Source organism: Manis pentadactyla, chromosome 9 (genome assembly GCF_030020395.1).
Source record: "Manis pentadactyla isolate mManPen7 chromosome 9, mManPen7.hap1, whole genome shotgun sequence".
NCBI classification, from domain to species: domain Eukaryota; kingdom Metazoa; phylum Chordata; class Mammalia; order Pholidota; family Manidae; genus Manis; species Manis pentadactyla.
In genome coordinates this window covers 37936656-37961548 of record NC_080027.1, presented here as the reverse complement: position 1 = coordinate 37961548, position 24893 = coordinate 37936656, and the positions used below count along the sequence as shown (strand labels likewise).

At 38.8% G+C, this 24893-nt stretch overlaps 1 protein-coding gene across 11 annotated transcripts in view; it reads left to right on the top strand.

The window, feature by feature from the left end:
• The first annotated feature begins 185 nt into the window (after positions 1 to 185).
• Positions 186 to 24893, top strand: part of EMSY (EMSY transcriptional repressor, BRCA2 interacting) — an 88569-nt gene continuing 63861 nt past the window's right edge. For 3 of the 11 annotated variants that reach the window (XM_036895398.2, XM_036895392.2, XM_036895389.2), the window contains exons 1-8: positions 187 to 321; positions 1985 to 2093; positions 12201 to 12300; positions 13760 to 13834; positions 15128 to 15169; positions 18617 to 18792; positions 20409 to 20561; positions 22491 to 22750. In XM_036895398.2, coding sequence (XP_036751293.2) covers positions 2024 to 2093; positions 12201 to 12300; positions 13760 to 13834; positions 15128 to 15169; positions 18617 to 18792; positions 20409 to 20561; positions 22491 to 22750 — 876 coding nt within the window. In that variant the 5' untranslated portion in view covers positions 187 to 321; positions 1985 to 2023. Of the gene's footprint in view, positions 322 to 1984; positions 2094 to 12200; positions 12301 to 13759; positions 13835 to 15127; positions 15170 to 18616; positions 18793 to 20408; positions 20562 to 22490; positions 22751 to 24893 lie in introns of all 11 variants that reach the window. The other 8 variants (XM_036895395.2, XM_036895394.2, XM_036895399.2 and 5 more) reach the window with 7 other exon arrangements.

Sequence of the window (24893 nt, the reverse complement as noted above, 5' to 3'; positions counted from 1 at the left end):
CGTACGACAGCATACGGAGAGTGAAAGAGGAGGGAGTGTGGGTCCGGACCACATCTCCCAGCAACCCTCGCGACGCATCTCCTTTCCTTTCAAAATGCGTTGGAAAAGAGGGACAGGGAGGATGAAGGACCTTCTGGTGTCTGTTCTCGGAAAGGCGGGAAAGGCGGACTACATCTCCCGACGGGCGGCGCGCGGCTGCGCCTGCGCCCTGATACCTGTCGCCATCTTGCCCCTTCTGAGGCACCGCAAACAAACCCAATTCCTGGTGTCCCCTAGTCTTGGCGGAGGAGCCTTTTAGATGAGCCCCGAAAGGCCGGGCAGGTGGGTCACTCGCAGACAGGGTGCTGGGAAAGGCTGGCAGGTTAGCCAGGCTGGAGAAGCGCCGGGCCGAGCATTCGGAGGCCAGCTTGGGGAGCCCAGCCCCATCCTCCGTTGTCTCCTAACGGGACCGTGGGGCTCCCTGAGGTGGGCTAGTGGAAGGCCTAGTCCTAGGATCCCGGGGGGTCCAGCTCTGGGAGCTTCCGGGTGAGTCTCGGTCGTCTGCCTGGTTGTCCGCGCGCCTACCCTTTCTCCGTTGGCTCCTCTGCTGAGGAAGAGCGAGGCTTTGATGCCGCCGGAGCCCGTGACACCGGCTACTGGTTCCAAAGGGCTTGGGTCGTGGGCTTGACATTGGGGTCGGCGCTTAGCTGCACGCGTGAGGAGGGTGAGCGGGCAGCTCTTGTTATGGTGCTGCGAGGGAGTGCGTGTTTGAGGAGGGGGCGGGGCGGGCTTGCCTCGTTGACACTTGAGTGGGGGAAGGAGTATACTAGATCCCGGTTTCTGGACCTAGTTCCGGCAACTGTTGCCCAGGTTCCCAGTGCGTTGTAGCCCCACGGTGGGGTCCGCTGGTGGGGACGCGTCGGGATGCAGTGACGTGGTGCTTGATTAGGGCGGTCGCCGGCCGCCTCCGAGATCCTGTCGGAAGGCGGGGTCTGGCTTGAGGAGCGAGCGGATTCCTTTGGCTCGTCCCCTTCTTCCAACTCCCCACCCCTTTCTTTATGTCATGCTGCTGGCAGGGGCGCGCTGTCCAGTTTTTCTTGCTTTGGGTTGGTTCTTAGCTGAGAGGACTATGGGAAGTAGGGGGAGGGGGCTCACCTCCGGGCGTTGAGTTGGAGTTAGCAGCCCCAGAGCCTGGAACGGGATATAGCAACCACGTTTGGGTCCCAGACTCCTGGACTAGACAGTGAGTTCGCTCATTCATTCATTCATTTGACTCACTCGTCTCAATCATTCATTATCTAATTAACAAATATTTATAGCGGATCTACTGTGTCCTAAGCAGGTATTATCGGAGCGCCCAGCGCTGTTGCCTTTTTATCTTCTAGGCCAAGGAATAAATCCCAGTACGAAATTAGTTCTTGACATCTTAACTTTTGGTAAATAGTTGTTTAAAGACTACAAGGTGTAAATTCATTGTGCATTGTTAAGCTTTGAGGAGAAAGCTCTTTATATGGTGCTACGAGCTTTACATATTTTATCTAGTGTAACTCATAAGTGATAAAGCCGACAGAAGTCAAGTAATTTGCCCAAGGTTACACAGGTAGTAGCGCCTACTTATTAAACAGAGTGCCAGCTACTATGATTAAGAATTTCACATATACTGTTTTTTAACCCACGTAACAGACTGGTAATAATAACTTTTTCGGATGTGTAAAGCTTTTGCTCAGGCCAGTTTACTCAGGATCATACAGCCAATAAGTTGAAGGTTGGAACTAGAACCTAGAGGTTTCTGACTCTAAAGCCTGTGCTTTTCTGCTGTCATAGGCTGGAACAGTAAGTGCCCAAATGGTGGTTTAGTTCTTCATATGCCAGAAGTTGGAAAGCATGGTGGTGAAATAGGATTGTGAGATAAACTCTTACTGGTTTTACTTCTTAGCATGTGGGTCTCCCGTGGGCTTTTTGAATGTATTTTGGTAATTTGATTTTTTGTTTTTTGTTTTGTTAGGGAAGACAAGCTCTTTGGGGCTACCAGAAAGAAGCAGCAATGCCTGTTGTGTGGCCAACCCTTTTGGATCTCAGCAGGGATGAATGCAAAAGGATTCTTCGAAAATTGGGTATGATACTCATTTTTGATGTTTATGCCTTTCTAGACTATGTTTCCCTTTCTGTTTGGGTCATGGCTGTTTGCATAATATCATATTTCATGCTGCATTAGAAATTCTTTAGAGGTATAGTTCCCATCTTATTTATTGTTGTTTCCCCAGTGCCTAGCACAGTACTTTGTACATAGTAGGTGTATGAATCATAATAATGATAATAGTAGCCAAGAGTTCTTGAGGGGTACTGGGCTATTCTGAATCCTTTACATTCAACATCTCATTTAATTCTCACTCAAAATAAAAAGGTAAGTATTACCCCCTTTTTGTTCTCCCATTTTGCAGATGACAAAACTGAAGCTTAAAACCCAAGGTAATGCCTTGTAGTAAGGGAGTCAGTATTTCAACCCAGGGAATATGATTCCAGTCTCATTTTAGCACACTTTTAACCTTCATAAATGTATGTGTGATTTAAATGCTGTTTCTGAATTCTAAATTGATGTAAGCTGGCTGACTTTCCCAAATTGTGTTATCAGTAATAAAAAACCCTTTATGCTTGTGATGAATTGTTTAGTGTTACTTTTCCTTTAGAGAAGCCTTTTTCAACTAGCATTTAAGGAGAGAATTAAATCCTACTGCTAAGGCATCCCTTGCATGTAATGAACTAGTTTCTCCTTGTGCATTTAGAATGGTATTAATTATGTACTATCCTTGGGAAAATTGAGAAAAAGAATTACTCAAATCATTTTCTGTATTCTGTAGAACAAATGAGGCTCCTTGGTTGAGAAATGCTACCTTAAACTGTAAGGTAGCATTTACCAGTTGTCTCATTTACCAGTCAGAGTCTCAGGCTATCACATAGTAGGTGCTCAGTAACTGAAAAAATAATTTGAAAAAGAACATTAAATGTTTTGGCAATGGATATAAATTATTAAGTTGTCTATGATTTTGAAGGGGAAAGTGTGGGCCTTGAATTCAGACATACCTGGGATCTTGGTCCTGTTACTAGTGACCTGCGTGATTAAGGACAGAGTTATTAACTTAATGAGGATTAATAATGTCTGCTTCACAAGTTTGTTATGTGGCTTAACTGTAAATAAAAAGGGTCTGTCACAGTGCCGGACAATCTGAGTGTATAGTGTTTTAAAGCAATTGCTTTCAGATATTTATTTGCATAAATTTGTGGGAAATTTGTATGTAAAACTGAATCATAGCTGCTCTTTGCCTTTTTTATTTCCCCTCAGGCCGTTATGAGGATTTCTCTATTTTAAACTACTTAGCATTATATTTTAGCCTCTGGAGAGCTTTTTTTGGTCAATCATTTCTTTGCCTGCCCTTTTTTTACTTACACCAGCACTTTCAGTACTGATGTGAGGATGGTTTTCTGCACACGTGCATACAATTGGTATAACTTGGTAGTTACCATTTATAAAGTTAGATTTGTATTTATTTTATAGCTGAAATAATTGGAGGGGAACAGATACAACTACAGTACCTTGGATTAGAGTTTCTGGGCTTTGGGGTCTTGAATCAAGAGATTATGTTAAATATAAAATCATAACCTTTAAGTCTAAATTTATCCTTAATTTTAACCAGAGTTGTATGAGCATTGCTGCTGGAGAGCTGCTTCTATACAAAAGAAAACAGCCTTCCTACAGGGTAATGTCATCTTCAGTGACCCTTCACTTTGGGAGGTGAGCCTTGATAGTGATTTGCAGGAAGACTTCCTCCCCACTCATTGGCTCATCATCATAACAATGAAACCTTTGAATTGCCTTCAAACACTTAGCTCTAGGTCCAAAGTTTAGAGAAAGTACTGTATTTAAGAATTAGCTGTGTTGTTTTAAAAATAGTTATGAATCACTTTAATGTAAGATGCTAAGATTTTACTTAAATATGAAAACAGGGGGATAGAGAATTTTAATGATATACCGAACATACCAGTAATAGATGAACATTTCCTTTTTTTCCTGCCTCTCCCTACCCCTCCCCTTTTTAAATGACCATTCCTGAGCTGTAACTAACATTGGGCTTTGTGGGCTACAGTGTAATTGAATGGCTCATTTATTTAAATGGCATGGGTTGAGGGCTTTATAAAAATGGTTTAGCAAATCTTTTGTTTTCTGTGGTGTTTGCAATATGTTTATTTTATTATACCTATTTGTCACTACAGTTAACACTGCAGTAGAATGGCACCAAAAATAATAGCAGAAATTCAACGAAGTTTGGTATTTGTCAGGATCTGAGAATACACATCAAAATGGAAATAACAAATGTGAAGGAGGTTGGGAAGCTAAAGGTTCTTTACCAAGAGTGAATTTCTGGAGAAGGGGAGGAAGTGCCTTGGATTGTATAGCTAAACTAACTGAGTCCCAGTTTGGTGTGACGTTGCTACCCCTTACTTATGTGAATGACTTTTTAGTTAGACTTGGTGAAAGGGTCTATCTTGCCGCGACCCTCCTTACCCACAATGACTCAGGAGACACAGGCCCACGCAAGAGATTTTATTATCTTAAGGAGAGAGTGGATACCCCGGGGAGGGGGGAGAGAGAGGGAGCAGCAGAGAGAGCAGCGGGACAGAGACAAAGAGAGGCAGCGAGAGAGACAGAGACACAGAGAGAGAAAGAGAGCAGCAGAGAGACAGACCAAGAGAGAGGGCAGCAGCGTGGTGCCTTTTATTGTGGCGGATCCGCTCGGCCTGTTGCTTTGGGGGAGGGTCGGGATGTTTAGAGATAAGGCGGGGTAAGCCCAGTCAGCCCCAGGCAAGGCCAGGCATAATTCTCACCGGTTTATGTGCTTGGGACCATGGGGCAAATGGAGGATAAATTACTATATTCTTACATTCCTCCCTTTTCTGTTTTATAAGTGGTAGAGGATTTGAGAAGGGGTGAAGGTTAGTCTTCAGTAACTGCTTCCTGCTGATTAGGGGCGATGAAGTTCATTTTTGTATTGATTGGGGGTGGTCCTCAGATGAGCCCTTGGTCTGCAGTGGCGATGGCATTTTCCAGGTTCAATAAGGATCATCGTCTTTGGAGAGGGGTTGGTAATCCTGTAATATAAGCTGGTTAAAGGTTTGGTTAGAAATTTTTTGCATTTGGGCTGATTGCTGTTTACATAGGGTGGCTGAATTAATAGCATTTTTGGGGACATATGCGTAGGCAGCAAAGCGACCTGTAGGGCAAAGGGAATCCTTGATGGTGCAATCTTTTGGACAGTCTGAAAGAGAAGAAAGAGCTGTCTTTGGGAAGATAGGTCTGGTGAGAGAGTAAGTGTTGAGACCAGGGTTAATAATCTTCAAGCATGACGCCTGGCAGTTGTAAGGGAGGTCTTAGGACTCTGTGCTGGCAGAAACTTCTTCAGTGATGAGTGGAAGTGGAGATGAGCAGCGCGACATGCGGAGAGTAAGAGGTCCTGTCAGGGTGGAGGAGTAGGAACCTGTGGGAGATTTGGGGGGAGGGGAATAAGCTGAGACAAACGGCTTAAGGTGGGAGTTGTGTATCTAGAGGGGAAGACCCTGGAATTTAACTGCAGTTGGCGTGGAAAGGATTACTCTGTATGGTCTTTGCCATTTGGGAGCTAGGGATGGTGTTGCTTGGTGTTTGGAATGGGCATGGTTTGGAGAAGTTTTTTTCCCGTCTATGGTAATGGCCTTGTAGCGCGGGGAGAGCTGAACTCCCAGGTATGTGACCCGGGCGGCAGACAGCTGAACTTTGGAGGATGAGACCCAATAGCTGTGTTCTGAGAGAAAGTTTAAAAGGAGAATAATATCCTGTTGAGAGATTTGTAGGGAGGGACTGCACAGGAGATCATCTACATATTGCAGGAGGGTGGAGCTCAAGAGAGTAAGGGATTTGAAGTCTTGTGTTAGAGCCTGTCCAAAAAGGTGGGGACTATCTCTAAAGCCTTGGGGAAGGACTTGTTAAGTGTTCTCTGAATATTAAAAATTAACTTAACATAAGGAATTTCCTGCCTTGATTTTTCTCTGGGATACCGGCGTCTTGGTCTGGGAGCATATCAAAAGGCTGCCTGCTCAGCTCCCAAGGTGGGCTGAGGCATTGTCTATTTGCTAAAGAATCCTGCTAAACTGTGCCGTCTACAGCTGGGTCTGCATGCTAAGTTAGTTGCTCAGTTTGCAAAATTACCTCTTCAGATCTGAAGGAGAAAAGACAGCACATAGGCTTGGGCCTTTCAGTATGCTAAAGTGAATCTTATACACGATTACAAATGATTAGCATAATAAAACATGTGCTACTCTTCTTTATCTGGGGAACATTAACTGATCTCACTGAAGAATGATTCTAGAGCTTAATGTTCAACATAGTTTTAGTAGGTGGTGGGGGTGGTTCCCTAGCATGTAGTTTTACATTGCTCTGACTGCAAATATCCTGCCTTGCTTTCTCCAGAGGCTCTCACCTTATTCTAAGCCTATGGTCCCTGTCTCATTCTCCCCTCTACAGATAGAGACTACAGCTCCTGTTAGGGAAGGGGGGCAATGACTGCTCTGGCTGCTTCATGCTGAGAGGGGGCGCAGTAAAGGGTGCAGCTAGGTCTCCATCACTGGTCAGTTGAGAGGGCCTTGGAAGGTTGGCGCTTCTATTCTGGGTTTCATTTCTATTACTATTTGCAGTTTTGTGGCTTCTAGGCAAGATAGAACAAATTGTTATTAGGTTAAGTAGCAACATCTGGAGTTGGATTTTCCATTCTGGAAGGACAAACTTGATGAGATTAAGAATGCATGGCTGAATATGAGAACTAGAAATATTAAGAGTCTAATTGAGAATCATAGCCAGGTATCATGGGGAAACTAGAATTCTGGATCGAGTTTACTTCTCAATGACTAGTATTAGGATTTAGTATAAATAAGACTGCATTATTGAAACTTTTCTCTAAAATCACCCTCATTTTTATTAGAAGTAGCCACATTAAGAAAGTAATTAACAATTGGCTTGATTATTTGCGTAAGTGCAGCAAGAAGAGCAATTGATTACATAGGCTCTTTTAAATATGCTTTGCTGTAACTTTTTCTAAGGAATTTTGGATTGAACTTTTAAGGGCTTCTTGAGGCCAGAAAGCCAAGCCAGACTTGCCATCAGCTTGTGCCTGCAGTACCTATAGATTTGGGTGAATTCCTCTCTTCTTGAGGTTCCTGCACCTGCCAGGAAGTGACCTTCCTTACTCACCTGGTAAGGCTGCTGGGAACTCTGTAAGCAAGGTACCAGGCCAGTTCTTCTAAGGGGCTTTGTTGGCTTTATAAAGTCAACCTTAGTTCCTTAAAGCTGTTCATATCTGAGTTTATGCACGTGTCTCTCAGGTATGACATTCCAGTCAAAGCCTTGGTAGTATAACCTGTGTTTTTAATTGGTCCTCTTACAAGGAAAGTAGATTCTTATTGAACTTATGCAAATAAACATACTGCCATGAAATATAAAAATACTGAAAGCTTTTAAATTCTTGAAGGGTCAGGTAGAGAGAAAGATAAATGTTTCAATTCTGCTTATAAAGGTATTGTCATTCATGGAACTGTTGTCAGCTTAAGAGAAAAAGCTTAAAACACTTTATCAGCAAAATTTGAAACAAAAAGCCACAAAATCATCTTCCTTAGTTTACTTAATCCTATGTAACCAATACCCGTTCTGCTGAAATCTAGTTCTTTACTAGTTTAGGAGTAGTAAAACAGTGACTATAGATGACAAAAGACTTACAAATACAAATGACAATGGTTAAAGATCTGATGAGAGCTTACTGTAAGACAGTTGTCATAGGGAAATTTGGATATTTTTGTAACACAAAACATTCAGTAACAAAGTTTAGCATCATTCTCTGTGATAGTGCTTTCCAGGTAATTAAGCAGGTAAATAAGCCAAATTAGCCAAATATTTTCTCTAATGAGAAAAAATTCCTCTGACATGTTCCAGGGGCCCTCTGGAAAATATCAGGCACTTGCTTAAATAGTTACTCACATTAGACAAAGCTACACTTCACTTTAAGCATTTTTCTTTGAAAGATTTAACAGATACCATCAACTTAAATGACTTTAGGTAAACTTAGGCAGCTGATAACCATAAGGACATGTCTATTCAGTTCAACTTAAATTAGCATTAATGCTTAGTATCTTCTATTAGAATTTTCTGGAAGTTTCAGAATGCTCAATTTTTACAAGCGCTTGTCTTTAAATCAATTTTTATTAATACCATCCGGAGGTAGAAAAATATTTTTCATTTACACACTTAGACACAAACATACAGATTGAGACATAATGATACAGTGAGAGGACAGAGCTCCTGGCATGAGCCAGGAGGGGACAAGAGAGCCCGTGGTGGTGCATTGTCTAGGAGTTTTATAGGCAGTTGAGGATATTTGGGAACGTGAAAAAAGCTTAGGGGTGTGGACTTTAAGGCAAGTAGTAGGTGTTTAGGATTGCAGGGGAGACAGAGAGCTTGGTTCGGAGGTAGGAGAAAGCCTGGATATATGGGATCTCTTTCCATTTGCCCGTATGCTCACAGAAGTTGTATAAGTCGCAGAGAATTTTAGGATCTAAAGAGCCATTTGGGGGCCATTTAGACTGATTGTCCAAGGGATATTGTGGCCAGATCTCATTACAGTAGCGAACAAGCAGAAAAGGTTTGAGGTCTGGAGTGAGGTGGAGGGGCTTTAATTATTGAGTAAGCACCCTAGCGGTGAATCTGTGGGAACGGAGGGGCCAGAGCCCATGGTGAGAATGAGACCGTTCAGCAGTCGCTGAGGCGTCCCTGAGCGATTGAGAAGGTCACGGAGAAGACCAGGCAGTTAGGGGGTCGTCACCACCTCTAACTATGGGGTCAAGGCAAAAATGCCGGGGAGGCTCGGTACCTGGTACCAGGAGTTTTCGAGTCGAGTAGAAACGTAGATAAAGGGAGACCGGGCCTCAGTGGATGAGGATTCTCACCATGGGGAGGCAGAGAAGGGTCGACTATGGGGATCAACCGTGACTCTGAAAGTCGTGGTTGGGGGTGTCCCTGTCCCAGAGGAGCCCTTGGGGGTGCCGGACACTCAACGGTCACTTCCCAGGTTCCAGAGGGACATTTAAGTCGACCATGAAGGGGAGACTCACCAAATTGAAGGCCGGTGTTGGGCGAGAAGACGAGCGACCTGGGGAAGTGGACGGTGAGCTCGTGGAGGAGGATCGGGCAGTGAGGGTTCCCAAAGCAGCTCAGGTTCCCGGAGGAAGAGCAAAGTCAATGGGAGAACCGAAGTCATGGCACCAATGAAAGGGTTTCTCGCCGCGACCCTCCTTACGCAGAATGACTCAGGAGACACGGGCCCATGCAAGAGATTTTATTATCTGAAGGAGAGAGTGGATGCCCCAGAGGTGGGGTGGGGAGAGAGAGAGAGAGAGAGGGAGCAGCAGAGAGCAGCGGGACAGAGAGACAGAGACAAAGAGAGGACAGCGAGAGAGAGAGACAGAGATACAGAGAGAGAGGGCAGCAGCGTGGTGCCTTTTATTGTGGCGGATCCGCTCGGCCTGTTGCTTTGGGGGAGGGTCGGGATGTTTAGAGATAAGGCGGGGTAAGCCCAGTCAGCCCCAGGCAAGGCCAGGCATAATTCTCACCGGTTTATGTGCTTGGGACCATGGGGCAAATGGAGGATAAATTACTATATTCTTACACTTGGAATGTCAAAAATCTGTGTCACGTTTCGTTATTTAATTCGCTTTTTTGAAATAGCGTCTTGATCACCATAAATTCTACAGGCCAAAAGTCGCATTTTCTCAAACCACTTCCTCTCTCTGTCCTTTCCATTTCTTTTCATGTAGTGCCATTCTAAGTATCTTACAAACTGCAAAACCTTTTTCCTTTCCTGACGTTCCACATTCCTTCCACATTCAATCAGTAACTGAGTTTTGTCAAATACAAACTTTTTAGACTGGAATTAGAGACTTTTCTTAGTCTGACTCCAAACTGCTTTTCCATTTTTATCTTTCTCTGTTTTCTTACATGTGTTCCTTGTTGAATTTTAATCACCTTGACAGTAGGAATTTTGTTTTGTTCATATAAATATTCTTCATGGTACCTTGTAGTAGAAATGTTCAATTAGTTCAGTTTGAATTAGTGACCAAATACAGACATATTTTTACTTCTCCTAGTGTAAAACTCTCAAAATGGTCACTGATTCTTCTGGAAGTTTAATGTCCTTATGAAACATTATCTGCTCTTTTACACTGTCTATTACTTTTGCATATTTGCATTTTCCCCCCCTGCCTGCCTGGAGTACAGTTCTCTTTCTGATTATAAAGCTTATGCTTCTAAACTAGATGATGTGTTTTTCCACTGTACCTTTACTACTGTATTGTATCATAATTGATGGCATGTTTCACTATAGCTTTATTCTAGAGTTAACTTCTTGAGGGTAGGATTTAGCACACTATCAGGTATATATATATATAATAGGACTCAATACTGATTTTTTGAATAAAATATTTCATAAGTAGGGCAATAAACATTTAAAATACAGTATTTCTTAGTTGATTATTCCCAGTGCATTTTTGAACTCTATTTTGGGTCCTGATAAAAGCTGAAATACATGTTTCCTGGTACTAAGTATTTCCTTCACTATTTCAGACCAGCAGAGCTTAGTCCTTCCAGAGAGACCCCCATGAAACATCTACATATAGTATACAGCACAGATTGAACATATAGGAAGTTTACACAAGGGATAATTCAGTGGGATCAGACATTTCTACTTAATATGGTCAGCTTACTCTTCTACATAAAGCTTGTTTTGGATAGTCAGAACTGAATAATATGAACTGAGTGAGGCTACTAGTTTATTATTGGTACAGTACCTGGGTTGCAGGTATTTATGCCTTCATTATTTGCTAACATTGAGTGCCTGTTGTGTGTCAGGCATTGGCAAATAAATACTAGCAGCAACTTAAATTGAGTAAGAAGAGAGTTATTTCCCACCATTTTGTTTTGCCCAGATATGCCCTTCTGGTTTAAAACAACAACTGTTATATTCCTCATGATTCTGTGGGTTGTTTGTCCCGCCTGAGCTCACTCACGTGGCTGTATTCAGCTTACTGGGCTTGGCAGAGATGGCTAGGTCCCTCTCTCCATGTAGCCTTTTATCCTGGGCTTCTTCACAGCTTGGTGACCTCAAGGTTCTAAAGGAGCAAGGCCCTATGTGTAGGTGCTTATGGAGCTTCTGTTTGTTCAGGTATCTGATATTCCATTGGCTAAAGCAAGTCACATGCTTTGTTATTAGCCCAGAGGCAGTGTGGGAGTGGACTGTACAAAAGTGGTACACAAGGAGTACAGTAGTGGCCGTGGCTCATTGGAAGCTGTTGAGGACATTTTCATTCATATTTTAGCTAGTATGAGGGATTGACAATTTCATTTCATTATGGCCACTGCAGTGGATAGTTAAATGAAACTGTCTGGCGTTAGGGTTAAGTTTGTTGTATCCTAGTTGCTGTAAGAGCAATGCATGTTACCATTTTGGTGATGGTTTTATAGATGCGGAGGATCTTAGATCTGGAAGGAACCTTTCAAGTCTCTTCCAAATAAACTGAGGCTCAGAGATGAGAAGGGACTTGCTTAAGGTCACACAACTAGTAAGTGGTAGTGGTAGAGTCAGAATCTGGTTCTTGACCCTTGTTTTAATAGTTTTTCAGTGCTCTCAGCTATGCAGGAGGGAGGTGGAATATAGTTTGAGTTCTCAGGCAAGCCTAAGGAATTATTTCAAGGATTGGTCCATGATGATACTTATTAATAATACTGAAAACTTCTCTTATTGCCTTATTATATCACTTGGAGCCTGTTCCTAGTTGTTGGTAGCATCTGATTTAAATGTTCTTCAGTGATAATATATGAGACAAAATATTTATAGTCAAATTTTTTACTACCTAAACATGTTACATACATGACTTCTGTGAGACAATAAAAATGGAAATGGTATAAAATTATAAAAGCCTCATTTTAATCTATGTTATTAGATAAAATTTTGGGAGGGAATTTTTTAAAATTTGCATATTGATTTTTTTTTTTTAGGTTTCTTGCCCTGAAGTTTCTCTATATGTAGCCATAATATTAAAATATTGAAGTGTTATAAAAGAATTTTCTTGATAAAATGATTTTCTTCTTCTAGAATTGGAGGCATATGCTGGAGTTATCAGTGCACTTCGGGCACAAGGGGATCTCACCAAGGAAAAGAAAGATCTTCTTGGAGAACTCTCAAAAGTTCTTAGGTAAATTATCATAAAGTTTGTGAGACGTGACTCTAGAAATTTCATTTTGAGGGGTTTCAATACTTTCCACTCTCAAATTGAGACAGAGGTGTTCAAGTTAGTGGTGCTTAGAGGTCCCACCCCAGTTTTGTGCTTTGTTATAGAAAGTTAGTAATTCACCATTTATTCTGTAATCAGAATGGGTGTAAATCAGGTTGTTTTAGGTTTGGGCCTGGGAAAGGGAGGTATTTTTGTCATGGGTAAAACAAAGATAAAGATGACAGCAACTAGGTATTATCTAGAGTGGCCCATTGGTGTGTGTTGGATGTAAGAAAGAGATACTGGGAAGTTGTCTTAATTTGTTGAAATGGGTGGTGATTTATATAGTTATAGCCTTAAGAATAATAGTTTATCCCTTTAGCTTCCCATTAGAGTGGCACCTGAATCTATTAAAAAATTCCAGTGAAAGGGCTTCTTTGGTACTTTGCTTTGATACATTCTAACATCTTGAGCTTTTTCAGAAAATGTTGTTTTAACTGAAGTTTCCTTTCTGCATTTAAAACCATTTTGTCCTATTCTTCAAGTGGAAATAGGGAACAGGCTTTTCCTATAGTTAACATTAATCTAGGGATGTTACTAAGCCAGATCCTTTAGTCTTACTGTCTTATATTTAACAATTTATATTTTTTGTTTGTTTGTTGTTTATATTTCTGGCCCCATAAGTAAGTCCATGGTGTAGATTTACCTTACACAGTAAAGATTACAATTTTAAGAATGGTATTCATTTTGAGTATTTATGAATCAAAAGGGTGTGGCCTTTTTCAGTTGTTTAGTATTGACTTTACACGTATTTAATCAGTACCAATATAAGCACATTTTTGCTGTAATGGTAATATGATATAATGTAAAAGACACAGCTGAAGAGTAATATCCTTGTGTTAAGTTTCATAGCATATAGCCACAGGAAACATTATTTTGCCACTTTTCATTTTTTTATTCACTGAATGTAAAAATGTAGACTCTTAAGCTTTAGAAAAGACTTAGAAGACTTTCTTCTAAGTGCCAGAATCATCATGTCAGTAACCATCATTAGAGGGTCATTCAGTGGCTGTTTGTATATTTAGGTAACAGGAATCTCTACTGATCTTGAACATGGTCTGTACCTCTGCTAATCCTGAACATGGTTTGTCATTTCTGAGTTTTGGAAGTAATGGCTTGATATCAAGCTGAATTTGTCTTTCTGCAATTTCTGATTTGCAGTGAATTCTCTGCAGTTACACAGAATCAGTATGAACCCTTTTCTATGACTTTAATGAAATCATTTGAAGATATGTTTATTAGGTACTTGTCTATAAATCTTTTTATAAATCAATCTTGCCCTCCCCTCCCCCAAGCAAAATGTTGACTTAAACATTAATGAAAGTATAGAAAAGAGCTGCCTGCTTGTCAGAGTTCTATAACGGCTATTTTTTTTTCATAGCATCTCAACAGAACGCCACCGTGCTGAAGTTCGGAGAGCAGTAAACGATGAACGGTTAACAACAATTGCACATAAGTAAGCCATTAGTCATCCACCCCTGATTTTTTTATAACATAGTTTTGAAATAGTCTTCCTATTGTATAGCAGATTCCTGAGTCTTTTATCTTAATAGTAGTATCTCTGTACTCAGGGGTCCTGACCATAATGTTACTGTTTATTGGATTGGTTATACTTTTGCATTTGGCTAGGCAAGCTTTTAAGTACTCAGGTCAAATCCCATTACAGTGTAATCTTGATATAACTAAAGGCCCCCACAGTTTAGCAGATGATTGACTTACTTGAAGGAAAGTTCAGTAACAAGTTAGTGTGTGTCCCAAATTTGACATCCCCTAAGAGATTCTTTGTAATGGTATTTGCTATGTGGATTGCTTTATAAATAGGCATTATATGTATTTTGATAACTCATGTATTTTGAAACTCAGAAAAAAGATTCTAAAATATATGTCATGCTTTTAAAAAATACGATTATATCTTAATTTACTTTAAAGAGCCAACAAAATAAAGTTACAAAGAATTCTTATCAAATTATTTTCAGATCATAATTATTTGACAGATTTGGTGGAGGACTGAGGGCAGGGATTGAGCATTATAGAGTATGTGTGAAGCCAGTGCCTAAGAAATAGAAAGGAACAGAAATTATCCTTTAAATGTTAATGCAAGATGATAGGAACATCTCTTAAAATATGTTATAATATAATTCATTTTTTAAATGTTTTAATGTGAAATAAAACTAAAGGACAAAATTAAGTGCATTTCCATAATGTGATAAATAGTGCTTTTAAACCAATTGGCAGTGTTTGAATTGACCCTGAAGATCCATTAGCTTCATGTTGTACTTCACTAGTCCTCATTTTACTTTTTACTTCATTCATAAAATATGGTGGTACCTTTTTAACTGCATAGTTTGAAAGTTTAGCTATCTGATTTTTGAGATTTTTCAGTGGTAGGTATGTATGCACTGTAGAAATTTGGAAATTTTCCATTAGAGACATTAAGTATTCAATTGTCAGACCAACATTGTTGAAATATTCAAATATTAATGTGTTCCTTCTTTAATTTACTTTAAGCTTTTGAATTGGGATGCTCTCAAAATAATAACTGAGTCTAGATTCTAATTTGAGAACTGGAACTATGCTAGAAAATAGGGTAGTAAACAATAGCTTGCATTCAGACACACTGAGAGACAAAATTAGTACCTTAAAAGCATTGGAACAATATTGTGGGACATTTAGTTGTAAGTTGATGCATCAGTTTCATACTTAAAGGATAACATTTATTTAGTTTCCTTTTCCTTTTTCCCCTTTAAAGAATGAATTTATCCTTATATTTGGGTGAAAGACCAAGTTACAGGTATGAAAATAGGTTATTATTATTTTAGGCTTTTTCTTGTATTTATTTCAAAATTGAAGCTCTCAATTATTCAGGGGCACATATTCCATTTACGAATTAACCATGCCCCTTGCTTTTCCTTCTCTTCCCCTCTTACCCCCTCTAATACTGCCCACCTTTTAGCCATTTTGCTGCTTGGGAATACCTCTAGTCAGAGGGTGGGAAGGGAGAGGAGGTGAAAATTTTAATTAGTTGTTTTATTACTTGTTAGTTGTTCTGGAAAAGGTTTGGTGGAAGAATTTAAAAGCATTTACCAAAGTATTTTTGGATAATGTATGAGTTTCTTTATCTGTTTAACCTCTCCCTTTCCCTCCTCTCTGTGTTAGCATGGATAATTGAGAGTTGGCTTTTATCTGCCTGTGTTTCCTCTTTTTTTCCTCCTTTCTGATTTTTTTAATACAGGAATTTAATTTTTGAAAAGGGTTTACTTCAGTATATAATTTTAAGCTTTGTAGGCCTCTCCATACTCCTGTTTTAATATTTTATATTGTGATAATTTAGTTTGACCAGATGTCATATTTACTTGTTGAGCCTAAGGGTAACGGAGTGGGGAATGTTGAGAAAGGCATAGATCCTTCATTCTCTCCACCTCCTTTGTCTTCATTCCCTCAGAAGTAGAAACAGAACCTAGTTCTAAAGGTTATCTATAGGAGGCCTTCATACTTGAGCCTGATTCACAAAGCAACTCAAACCAAGGAGGAATGCATTGGAACTGACTGGATTTCCTTTCTCCTCTCCCTTCCCTCCCCCACTCAAAACAGCAGCTTAAGCCAGAAGGAATGTGGTTGAAAGGTGAAGAGAAAGTCGAGAAGACTGAGTACAAAGGAAGTGGAAACAAAAGGAGTGGGGTGTCTGGGATAAAAAAAAAAGACTTGCTTGTGGCTTGAAGCACAACACGTGTTTATTATTTGGCACTAGGTCATTTATTAAGTTTGATACTCTCAGTTTTGAAACATGTCAGAATATTACAGTATTAAGACCTGGAGTGTCAATGGGCTTCAGAGGTTTTAAAATTTGGACACTCTTGCCAGCATTGTCTCTAGAGTTAAAAGAAAGTGGCTATCTGGAATTATTGTTCTCTTAACCCTTTCTACATCAGCCAAACATTAGTAGAGTACTGTGTGAGTTTCTGTGTGAGAATGAGGATTTCTTTGTGGTGTCCTGCACACCAAAGATTATGAGGACCAATGTAGTTTCATTAGTATGTTAGATGTCTCAGGAAAGGGGCTGGAGCAATGTTTCCACCCTCCCTTGCAGTAAGAGAGGTGTTCTTTGATTGAAACTTAAGATATCCCAGCAAAGCCCTGGAGTAAGATGCTTATAAAAATCTGTAAAATTCGATTTCGATGATTTGTTCAACTAATGCATATTTACACCTTCATTACTAAGCAGATAGGAATTTTTGTTCTAATTCTAACATGATATCTAATTATTCACTTGCTTAAAATGTTTGAGCATGTTTGCATGAGTAGAAATTTGGAAGATTTATAGATCTTTCTAAAGCGGCAGTTGTGTCCTTACGCTGCAAATTCTGTCTTTTCAATAGCAAAAATTCATGTGTTTCAAACTGTTAATCTTCCATAATTTCTGCCACCACTTAAACAATGCACCAGGTAAGTATAGACACACTTTGTGTGGTACACTCTCACCAAGCAGATTTATCAGTGATATTCTAATAAAATGGATATCAAATCGGAGTAAGCCAAGAAAATGCTGAATAACTTTTAGAATTTTTTCCTTTGACAGTTAGCTACAGCCCTTTTCTGTCTTTCATGTTTGTGTCATTCTTTGAGAACTAGCATCAGTGTTTATGTAATAACACATTTGTAAGGATTACTGGGGTCTTAGGAATGTGTCTTTCCCTAGTTATATGTAGCACTGTTAAAACCATGAGAGAATTTACAGGTTTAACACAGTAACCCAGTTGGATTTGTCAGCTCCTGGAATACTTTCTTTCAGAAATTCGTAGAAATTCCATTCTAAACTGAATGTAGATCCTCAAATTGTAATTTTTTGTTCCATTCAAATTGTAATTTTTTGTTCCATTCAGTGAAAGTTAATAGTAATTAGACAGCACTGCTCAATTAATATAAATCAAAGGCAAAAGTTAGATGTAAAACACATGTAAAAAATTTTATACTTTCTACGTATGATGTGGCAAATAATTTCAATAGCATGATGTATGCCTGCTGAAGAAGACATTTAGTAGTTGTATGACCTCAGGCAAGTTTTTTAACCTCTCAGTGACTCTGTTTCCCAATCTATAAAATAGAGATATAATATTAACAATTTCATAGGATTATTGAGAGAATTACATGCATTAATACACATAATAACAATGCCTGGCATATAGTAAGTGCTTATTTGATGTTAACTACCATTATTACCGTCATTATCATTATCATTATTTTGCTATCCACTAACGGCTTTTGTGTACTCTATCTAAATCTGATGAAATCAACGGACATTAAAATTTTAGGTTGATTTGTACAATCTTTGGTTTTATAAAAGGTGCAGAATATTTCTGATTTATTGCAGAGATTGATTCTGGGTAAACTTTTAAAATTGGCACTAATCATTAGTCTGGAGGAATGACACGGCTGCCTTTTGTGGAGCCAAGTCAAGAGAAGTGACAAAAATGTCTTTTTTATATTTAAACCCCTGATTCCTGGGATAAAATTTGCTTAAGAAGTTGAGTGCAGAGAAATTGAGAATAGTGTCTGCTTAGGGGTAGAGTTCTGTAGTCTCAAAAACTACTTCGAGTGAAGAGTGGTATAAAGTAGTAGCACATTTCTTTCCATGTCCTCAGACCTAGTCTTGTTTTTTAACAGGAAGGGTAAAAACATTTTCAGTGACACATGCAGTGATATATACAGCCTTCTTCTATCCCTCAGTACTTGTCTCTCTCGTTTACTGCCTCAGTTTCCCTTGTTTGAAAGCCTTAGAACCTCTGGCCATGCAGTTAGATAATTTTGCAGAAGTACAGTGAATTTCATCCTTAATTGTGAAGGATAATCTTACTTTAAAAATTATGATGACTTTTTACCTTTTTAGCCTAATTACAAAATTAAGTTGTAAAAGAAGAAATACTAGTTTTCATTAGGAAAACTGCATTTAAACTAATGAAAATAATGTTGATATTTATTTAGAAGGTATAAGAAATTTTTCTTAGTTTCAGTTATGTTCATTATGAGACTCAGATTATAGAATAAGGTGTGTAAGAACTTAAGTGTGTGTGGAATTTCTTGAATTCTGATTATTATTTATAATTTTTATCTTAAAATAAAGCCTCTCCTGTTTACTTAAGATAATTTTATAATTTAAAATGGTACATTTGTTTGAGAAAATATAGTTGATTCATTTTTAGTGATTGAGAACTCTTGTAGCAGCGTTTTCTTTTTTGTTTAGTATGTCTGGGCCTAATAGCTCCTCAGAATGGTCCATTGAAGGTCGTCGATTGGTACCACTGATGCCCCGGCTGGTTCCCCAAACTGCCTTCACTGTAACAGCTAATGCTGTTGCCAATGCCGCTATCCAGCACAATGCATCTCTTCCAGTGCCCGCAGAAACAGGAAGCAAGGAAGGTGAGTGGAAAAATATTTCTGTGTGTAGAGGTGACTTTTCTCAGGTTCTTCAAGAAAAGTTGTCTTATTTTTCATCTGTTTTTATCCTTGTGTATAAAGGCTGCCAAATACAGTGAACAGCCCTTATTCTGAAACTAGAAACTGCCAAGTTTTTAGTCTCAACCAAAATTATATCTCCCTTTTGTTCAAAGTGTGAATTATAGTAATCACAAAATTGCAAAAAGCCTTCTTGAAATATATTTTTTATATCATTGTATCGTACGAGAAGTGGATAAAAGGCCTTAATGGGTAACATGGAAAATAAGTAAAATGATAGAACTCATTTAGCTACTGGAGAAAGATGCTGAACTTATAATTATAAAATAAAACTGTTTTGTCTTCTGAAATCAATGGTATATGCTGCTTCTCTGTTCAATGTGCTAAATCCATTAGGGATTACCTGACAGATGGGAGAAGGTTTTCTTATTGTTATTTAATCTAGTAATTGACACATGCTTTAAAAATTATTGAATTCTCCTGAGGTCACCGAGAGTAATATTAAATTGGTGAGGGCATATTTAGATTGCCTCTGGTAGCTTAGTTTGATGTTGACCCTGAAATGAAAATGACCCTGAAAATAATGCAGTTGTCAGATTACTTTGGGCAATTGTCTTTTCTTAGGCTTTGGAGCAGGAGACAATGTTTTCATGCATGCCAGTCTGTTATAGGCTGAAGGAAGCTATATTTTAGAGAGAGACTTACCAGTGAGCAAACTTGGCCTCCCCTGAGTTCTTGTTTTATTTGTGGTAGAGGAGGTATCTTTCTTCTCTTCCCACTTTTTTGCCTTTTCTATTCACTGACTTTCTGGTAGAGTAGAAAGAATATAAGATTTCCACTAGTCAAACCTGTTTGAACCCAAATTTGCCATTTCCTGGCTATGTGGCCTCCAGCAAGTCTTTTAGCTCCTGTGAGCCTCCGGTTCCTCATCTTTAAAATGAGGGTGTGGTGTTATGAGAATTAGTGATAGTATGTGGAAAGGATTTACCTTAGTGCATGTTACTCAGTAAATAGTGCCTAGGAGCTATTCTTGCTTCCTCTTATTGTTACTTGAGAAATTGAAATATGTCATCATTAGTTAATTGTTGAACTGCTTGGATAGCAAGTGACTACCAAGTTGATTTTAATAAAGGAACCTTGTTTGGTTCCCCCCTGGTACCCAAGGTGGACATTGCTGTGGTTAGGGAAAAATTACCCATTGCTCCATCATTAGTGTTACTATTATTAAAAGGGAATACAAGTATGTGTGTTTTGTCCAATTACTGTGAGTGGAAAATTATTTTCATTGTTCTTGGTTTAGTTTTAAACTTGATTTCTCTGTAACTGCAGTCTTCTCCATTGGCAATGTCACCTGTAGGTAGCTGTTAAATACTTGGGAGAAAAACCAGTTAAGCAGTGATTTTTCAGGAAAAAGTTATTAATACCTTTTAACCTGTGGACCTAATGCCTAGTACTGGCCTCTGACTTAAACTTCTGATACAGGAAATGTTAAAATTGGCCTGCAGTAAAAAAACAACTTTTCTGTATGCGTGGAAAGTTTTGGTGAAAGTTAACAGCAAACTTTTTTATTGTTCCTTCAGTAGTGGTTTGCTATTCCTACACAAGTACCACGTCAACCCCAACCTCTACCCCTGTTCCAAGTGGCAGCATAGCAACGGTTAAGTCTCCAAGACCTGCCAGTCCTGCCTCCAATGTAGTTGTCTTGCCAAGTGGAAGTACTGTTTATGTCAAAAGTAAGTGATATTCTCAGTGTTTTAGGCCATCTTGGCTAAATGCTGCAGCATTGGCTCTGATTAGATTTGCCTTCCTGAATTTAACCTTTGGTCCACTGGTTATTAACAGTGGTTAGTTTTTGAACGTTCTAAAGAATTCCTTTCTTTACATGTGACTAGGTATATATTGCTTTTTAATCATTTTTGGGGGCTGAGAAGTTACTTCTTTTTTTGTTCCTTGTGGGGAATCTGCCTTGAACAATGCTCTCCTTTAAATATCCACTTGTTTTGATTGTCATGGAATCGAAATGTGAGGAGAATCTGAAAGAATGTGCTTATATGATTTATTCAGTGTTTACTCCTATAATTGTGATCTTTGTAGTGTTTTAAAAAATTATATAACATATCATCCAATTGGTAGATTCAGTGAAGCATTTTAGAGTCCATCTTTTACTTTTTTAGTTATAGTTCTACAATTTTTTGAGGTTCATTTGCAATTTTTAACCCCTTAATTCTACCCTGTGAAGCAATTTGATATCCAGTTTATATTCTGTTTTTAACGTTTGTTAATGTCAGTACTGTTTTTCTTTTGATATCAACTGGAGATCATTAATAATTTGATTTTCATTTTTCTCAGTATAGTTATAAGCTTGATTTCTTTGTAACCTACAAACAGGATTGATTTTAGGTCATTGTCTTCCTTGTTTAAATTAGAATCTAAAAATTGAAGGTGTAAGGAGTTATATTCTATTGCAAATTCCATGAATCATGCCATATACTTCTTTTATGTCTGCTTTGTAGAAATGTCCTATGTATGTTGCAAGGTTTTATGTTTTTCCCTTGGCTTTTTTAAAAGTCTACAAAAACACTTGAGGCTTTAATGCATAAGGAAAAAACTAAGAATCTGGGACTTAATAAAGTTTATATCTGATTTTTGTGTATTTAGCCAACCAAGGTAGTCTTTTAAAATAACAGTAGAGTTCTATTTTTTGATCATTTTTTAAAACATTGAAAGTGAATTCCTAATATGAGGAAACCATTTTATCTAATATGTAGTTTGAAGTTACCAAGGAGTTTATTGTTTTATTCTCAGAAGTCACAGAGGCAATATTAGTTTGGGATATATTCATTCACCTAGTAGCTTCATATGTGCAAGGCACTATACAAGGGAAACAAACCAGTAAGACTTAGTCATTTTCCTTTGGGAACCCCTTAATAACAGGAGATGTGCAGACTGACAGATACATTGCCATGGGGCAAGTGATACAAGGAGAATGTACAAAGTGGTTTAGAAGCTTGAAGGAGACATGGATTAGCTTTGCTTAGAGGAGTAAGGGAAAGCTTCTCTAAGGAGATGGCTTGCAGGATGATGAATGCAGGGATGATGAAGAGGTCATTGGTGGTAGGTGGTATTCCCTAAAGAACAATAGCATATAGAGACTCCAGATGGCTAGAATGTGGTAACATGGCTTTGAGCAGTTCAGTGGGCCAGGATTATAGGGGTGCACAAGGTTGGATGGAACAGGCTGTTAATATCTTGGAAATATATGGGATCTTGAATGATACCATAATGATTTTGTGTCTCATGTTGTAGGAAGATACAACTACTAAATGATTTGAGGCAGGGAATTGGTATGATTACATGTGAGATTTATAACTGGTAGTGGGATGGAGGGTAGAATAGAAGTGGGGTGATTGGAAACATGAACACCTTTTAGGAGTTTATTGCTAAAATGCAGGGAGCAGATAGGAAGGCCTGACGTGATCATAAGGGTTAAAGGAAGGAGGGCATTCAGAGACAACTTCCCTGAGGGAAGATTGATGGGACTTACTAACTGACAGGGAATGAGGCAAGGATGACTAATGACACAAAGATCTTAAAATGAAATTTAAAATGCCTGGTTAGATAGTTGTAAATATAGCAGTATTTACAGTGTCATTGCTTTTCAGGTGTTAGCTGTTCAGACGAAGATGAAAAGCCCCGAAAACGAAGGCGAACAAACTCTTCCAGCTCCTCCCCTGTTGTCCTAAAGGAAGTACCAAAGGCTGTTGTTCCCGTCTCAAAGACGATCACTGTGCCTGTGAGTGGCAGTCCCAAGATGAGCAACATCATGCAGAGCATCGCCAACTCATTACCACCCCACATGTCTCCTGTGAAAATAACCTTCACCAAACCATCAACACAGACGACAAACACAACAACACAGAAGGTATGTGGTGGAGGGAATCTCTGTCTGCCAATCACTGTTTCCGTCTCTTTTAGTCAGTATAATTCAGATTTAACAAACGTGCACTGAGTGCTTACTATGTGCTTGGCATTATGCTGGGAAGGTTCACATCTCTTACTTTGGTTCTGCACATAGAGCTTTGGGATAGGTATTACTATTTCACTTTTTGTAGGCTCAGAGATGCCAAATGACTTGCCTAATATGACACAGCTAGCAGCTCTCCCACTTGTAAGACTTTCATTCTATTTTATTATATGTGATGCCATTCAGAAAAAAATTTAAATATACAGTATTTTTAAAATCTATGCTTGGATACTTTTTTACTTTGCCAGAGTAATAAAGTTGTCAGAGTTAGGTGTTTTCATAGAAGAAAGGAAGGATATGATAGGTGAGTAACTGTTGTCTTTTTTTATTTTTTGTATGCTATCATTAATTCATTCCTAAGCTCTTCTCTCAGTATGTTCAAATCATCAGTGTTCTGTCAATTTTATTTTATTAGACCCCTCTAACTCCCCACACTAATATAAATGTTCATGACACCCTAGGCTGTTGGACACTTTTGTTTCTGGGACCTCCCTTCACCATCATTCTGATCTTCCTCTTTCTTGGTTTATTTATTCATTTGCTGGAGCATAGCTTCTTGGACTATGGGTGAATGGGAAGTACATTTTTTTGAGTCCTTACATGTTGGGCTGAAAATTTCTTTATTCTATCCTCCTACTTTCTTAATGATTTAGCTAGGCATAATATTTTAGGTTGGGGTCATTTTCCCTGTGAATTTTGAAGATGTTGTTTCATTGGCTGTTAGCTTCAGTATTGCTTTTGAGAAGCCCAATGCCATTCTAATTTCAGATAATCTTTTTCTCTTTGAAAACTCTTAGAAACTTTCAGAGTTCTGAAATTTCAAGGTAATTTTCTTTGGTGTGGGTCTTTATTTTATCTATTGGGTTGTGAACTCAGTGGCCCCTTTCGTTCTAGATGCTTAATGTCCTTTAATAATGGGAAATTTCTTGAATTATTTTTTTGGTTTTTCTCTATGCTTTTTTGGATCACCTCTTTAAAATGTTGAACCTCCTGGATTGATCCCTAAATTGTATCTTTTCTTACTCCCGTTTTCCTTTTGTTTGCTTTTTCTTTCTACTGTGGTATAGTGGTTAAAAGCTTGGGTTTTAGAACTAGACTTTCTGAATTTGAATTCCAATTTTTGCCACTTACTAAGCTATATGACTGTGGGAAAACTGAACTCTAGACATAAGTTTTCTCATTTGTAAAATAGGGAAAACAATATATAGGATTTTGGGGTTTAAGTAAATGAGGTGATAAATGTAAAACTTAGAATAGAGCCTAGCACATAGTAAATACTCTATAAATATTTTCTTTATCCTTTAACTTCATCTTTCATTACTTCTCTGGAATATTTCATTTTTCCTATCATACTTTAAATATCTGGTGTTTTCGTGTTCCCTAAAAGTTTCCCTTAAAAAAAAATAGAATCCTTTTCTTCCATAAGATCGAATCAGATATTCTCTTAACTGGTGTCATTCATGATAATTTTTTTGTTTTCTTCTTTCATGTTTTCTTGCTTCTTTGTAAGTTCCTTTTGTCTGTTTGATTTGATCTCTGTCTCTTATTTCAGAGTTTCCTTAAATGCTGGCTGTTTGCTTATATATGAAAAGCAAAAGGAACTCTATATGTAGGGTAGAACATGTTGGCTGTTGACTTTTATTGCAGGTAGACTTAATAGGGCTGTTTCATTGAGAAACACCCATTGCTACTTTACCTGCACCAGTTGTCTTTCTCACTGGGGCTTTTTCATGGACTGGTCAGATTCCTCAGAGAAGGATCTTCCAGTCTTCTGCCTAGAGTAGTAGTAACCTGTCTGCCAGTATCTTGAATGTAAATGAAGGGAGAAGGCTGGATAGTCTTAATTATCCCGTATGTAGACTATACTTAGCCCCTGTTTTCTGCATAGAACCCACATGCCTTAGCTTGGTTCATCAGATTCCCTTGGATTCAATTTCACCCACAATAGAATAAATTCCTACTCTTCCTTTAGGATAGGGGAGGATAACTGGGGTTCTGAATGCTGTGTAAATAGATTTTCAACTAATTTTCCTCTCTTTAG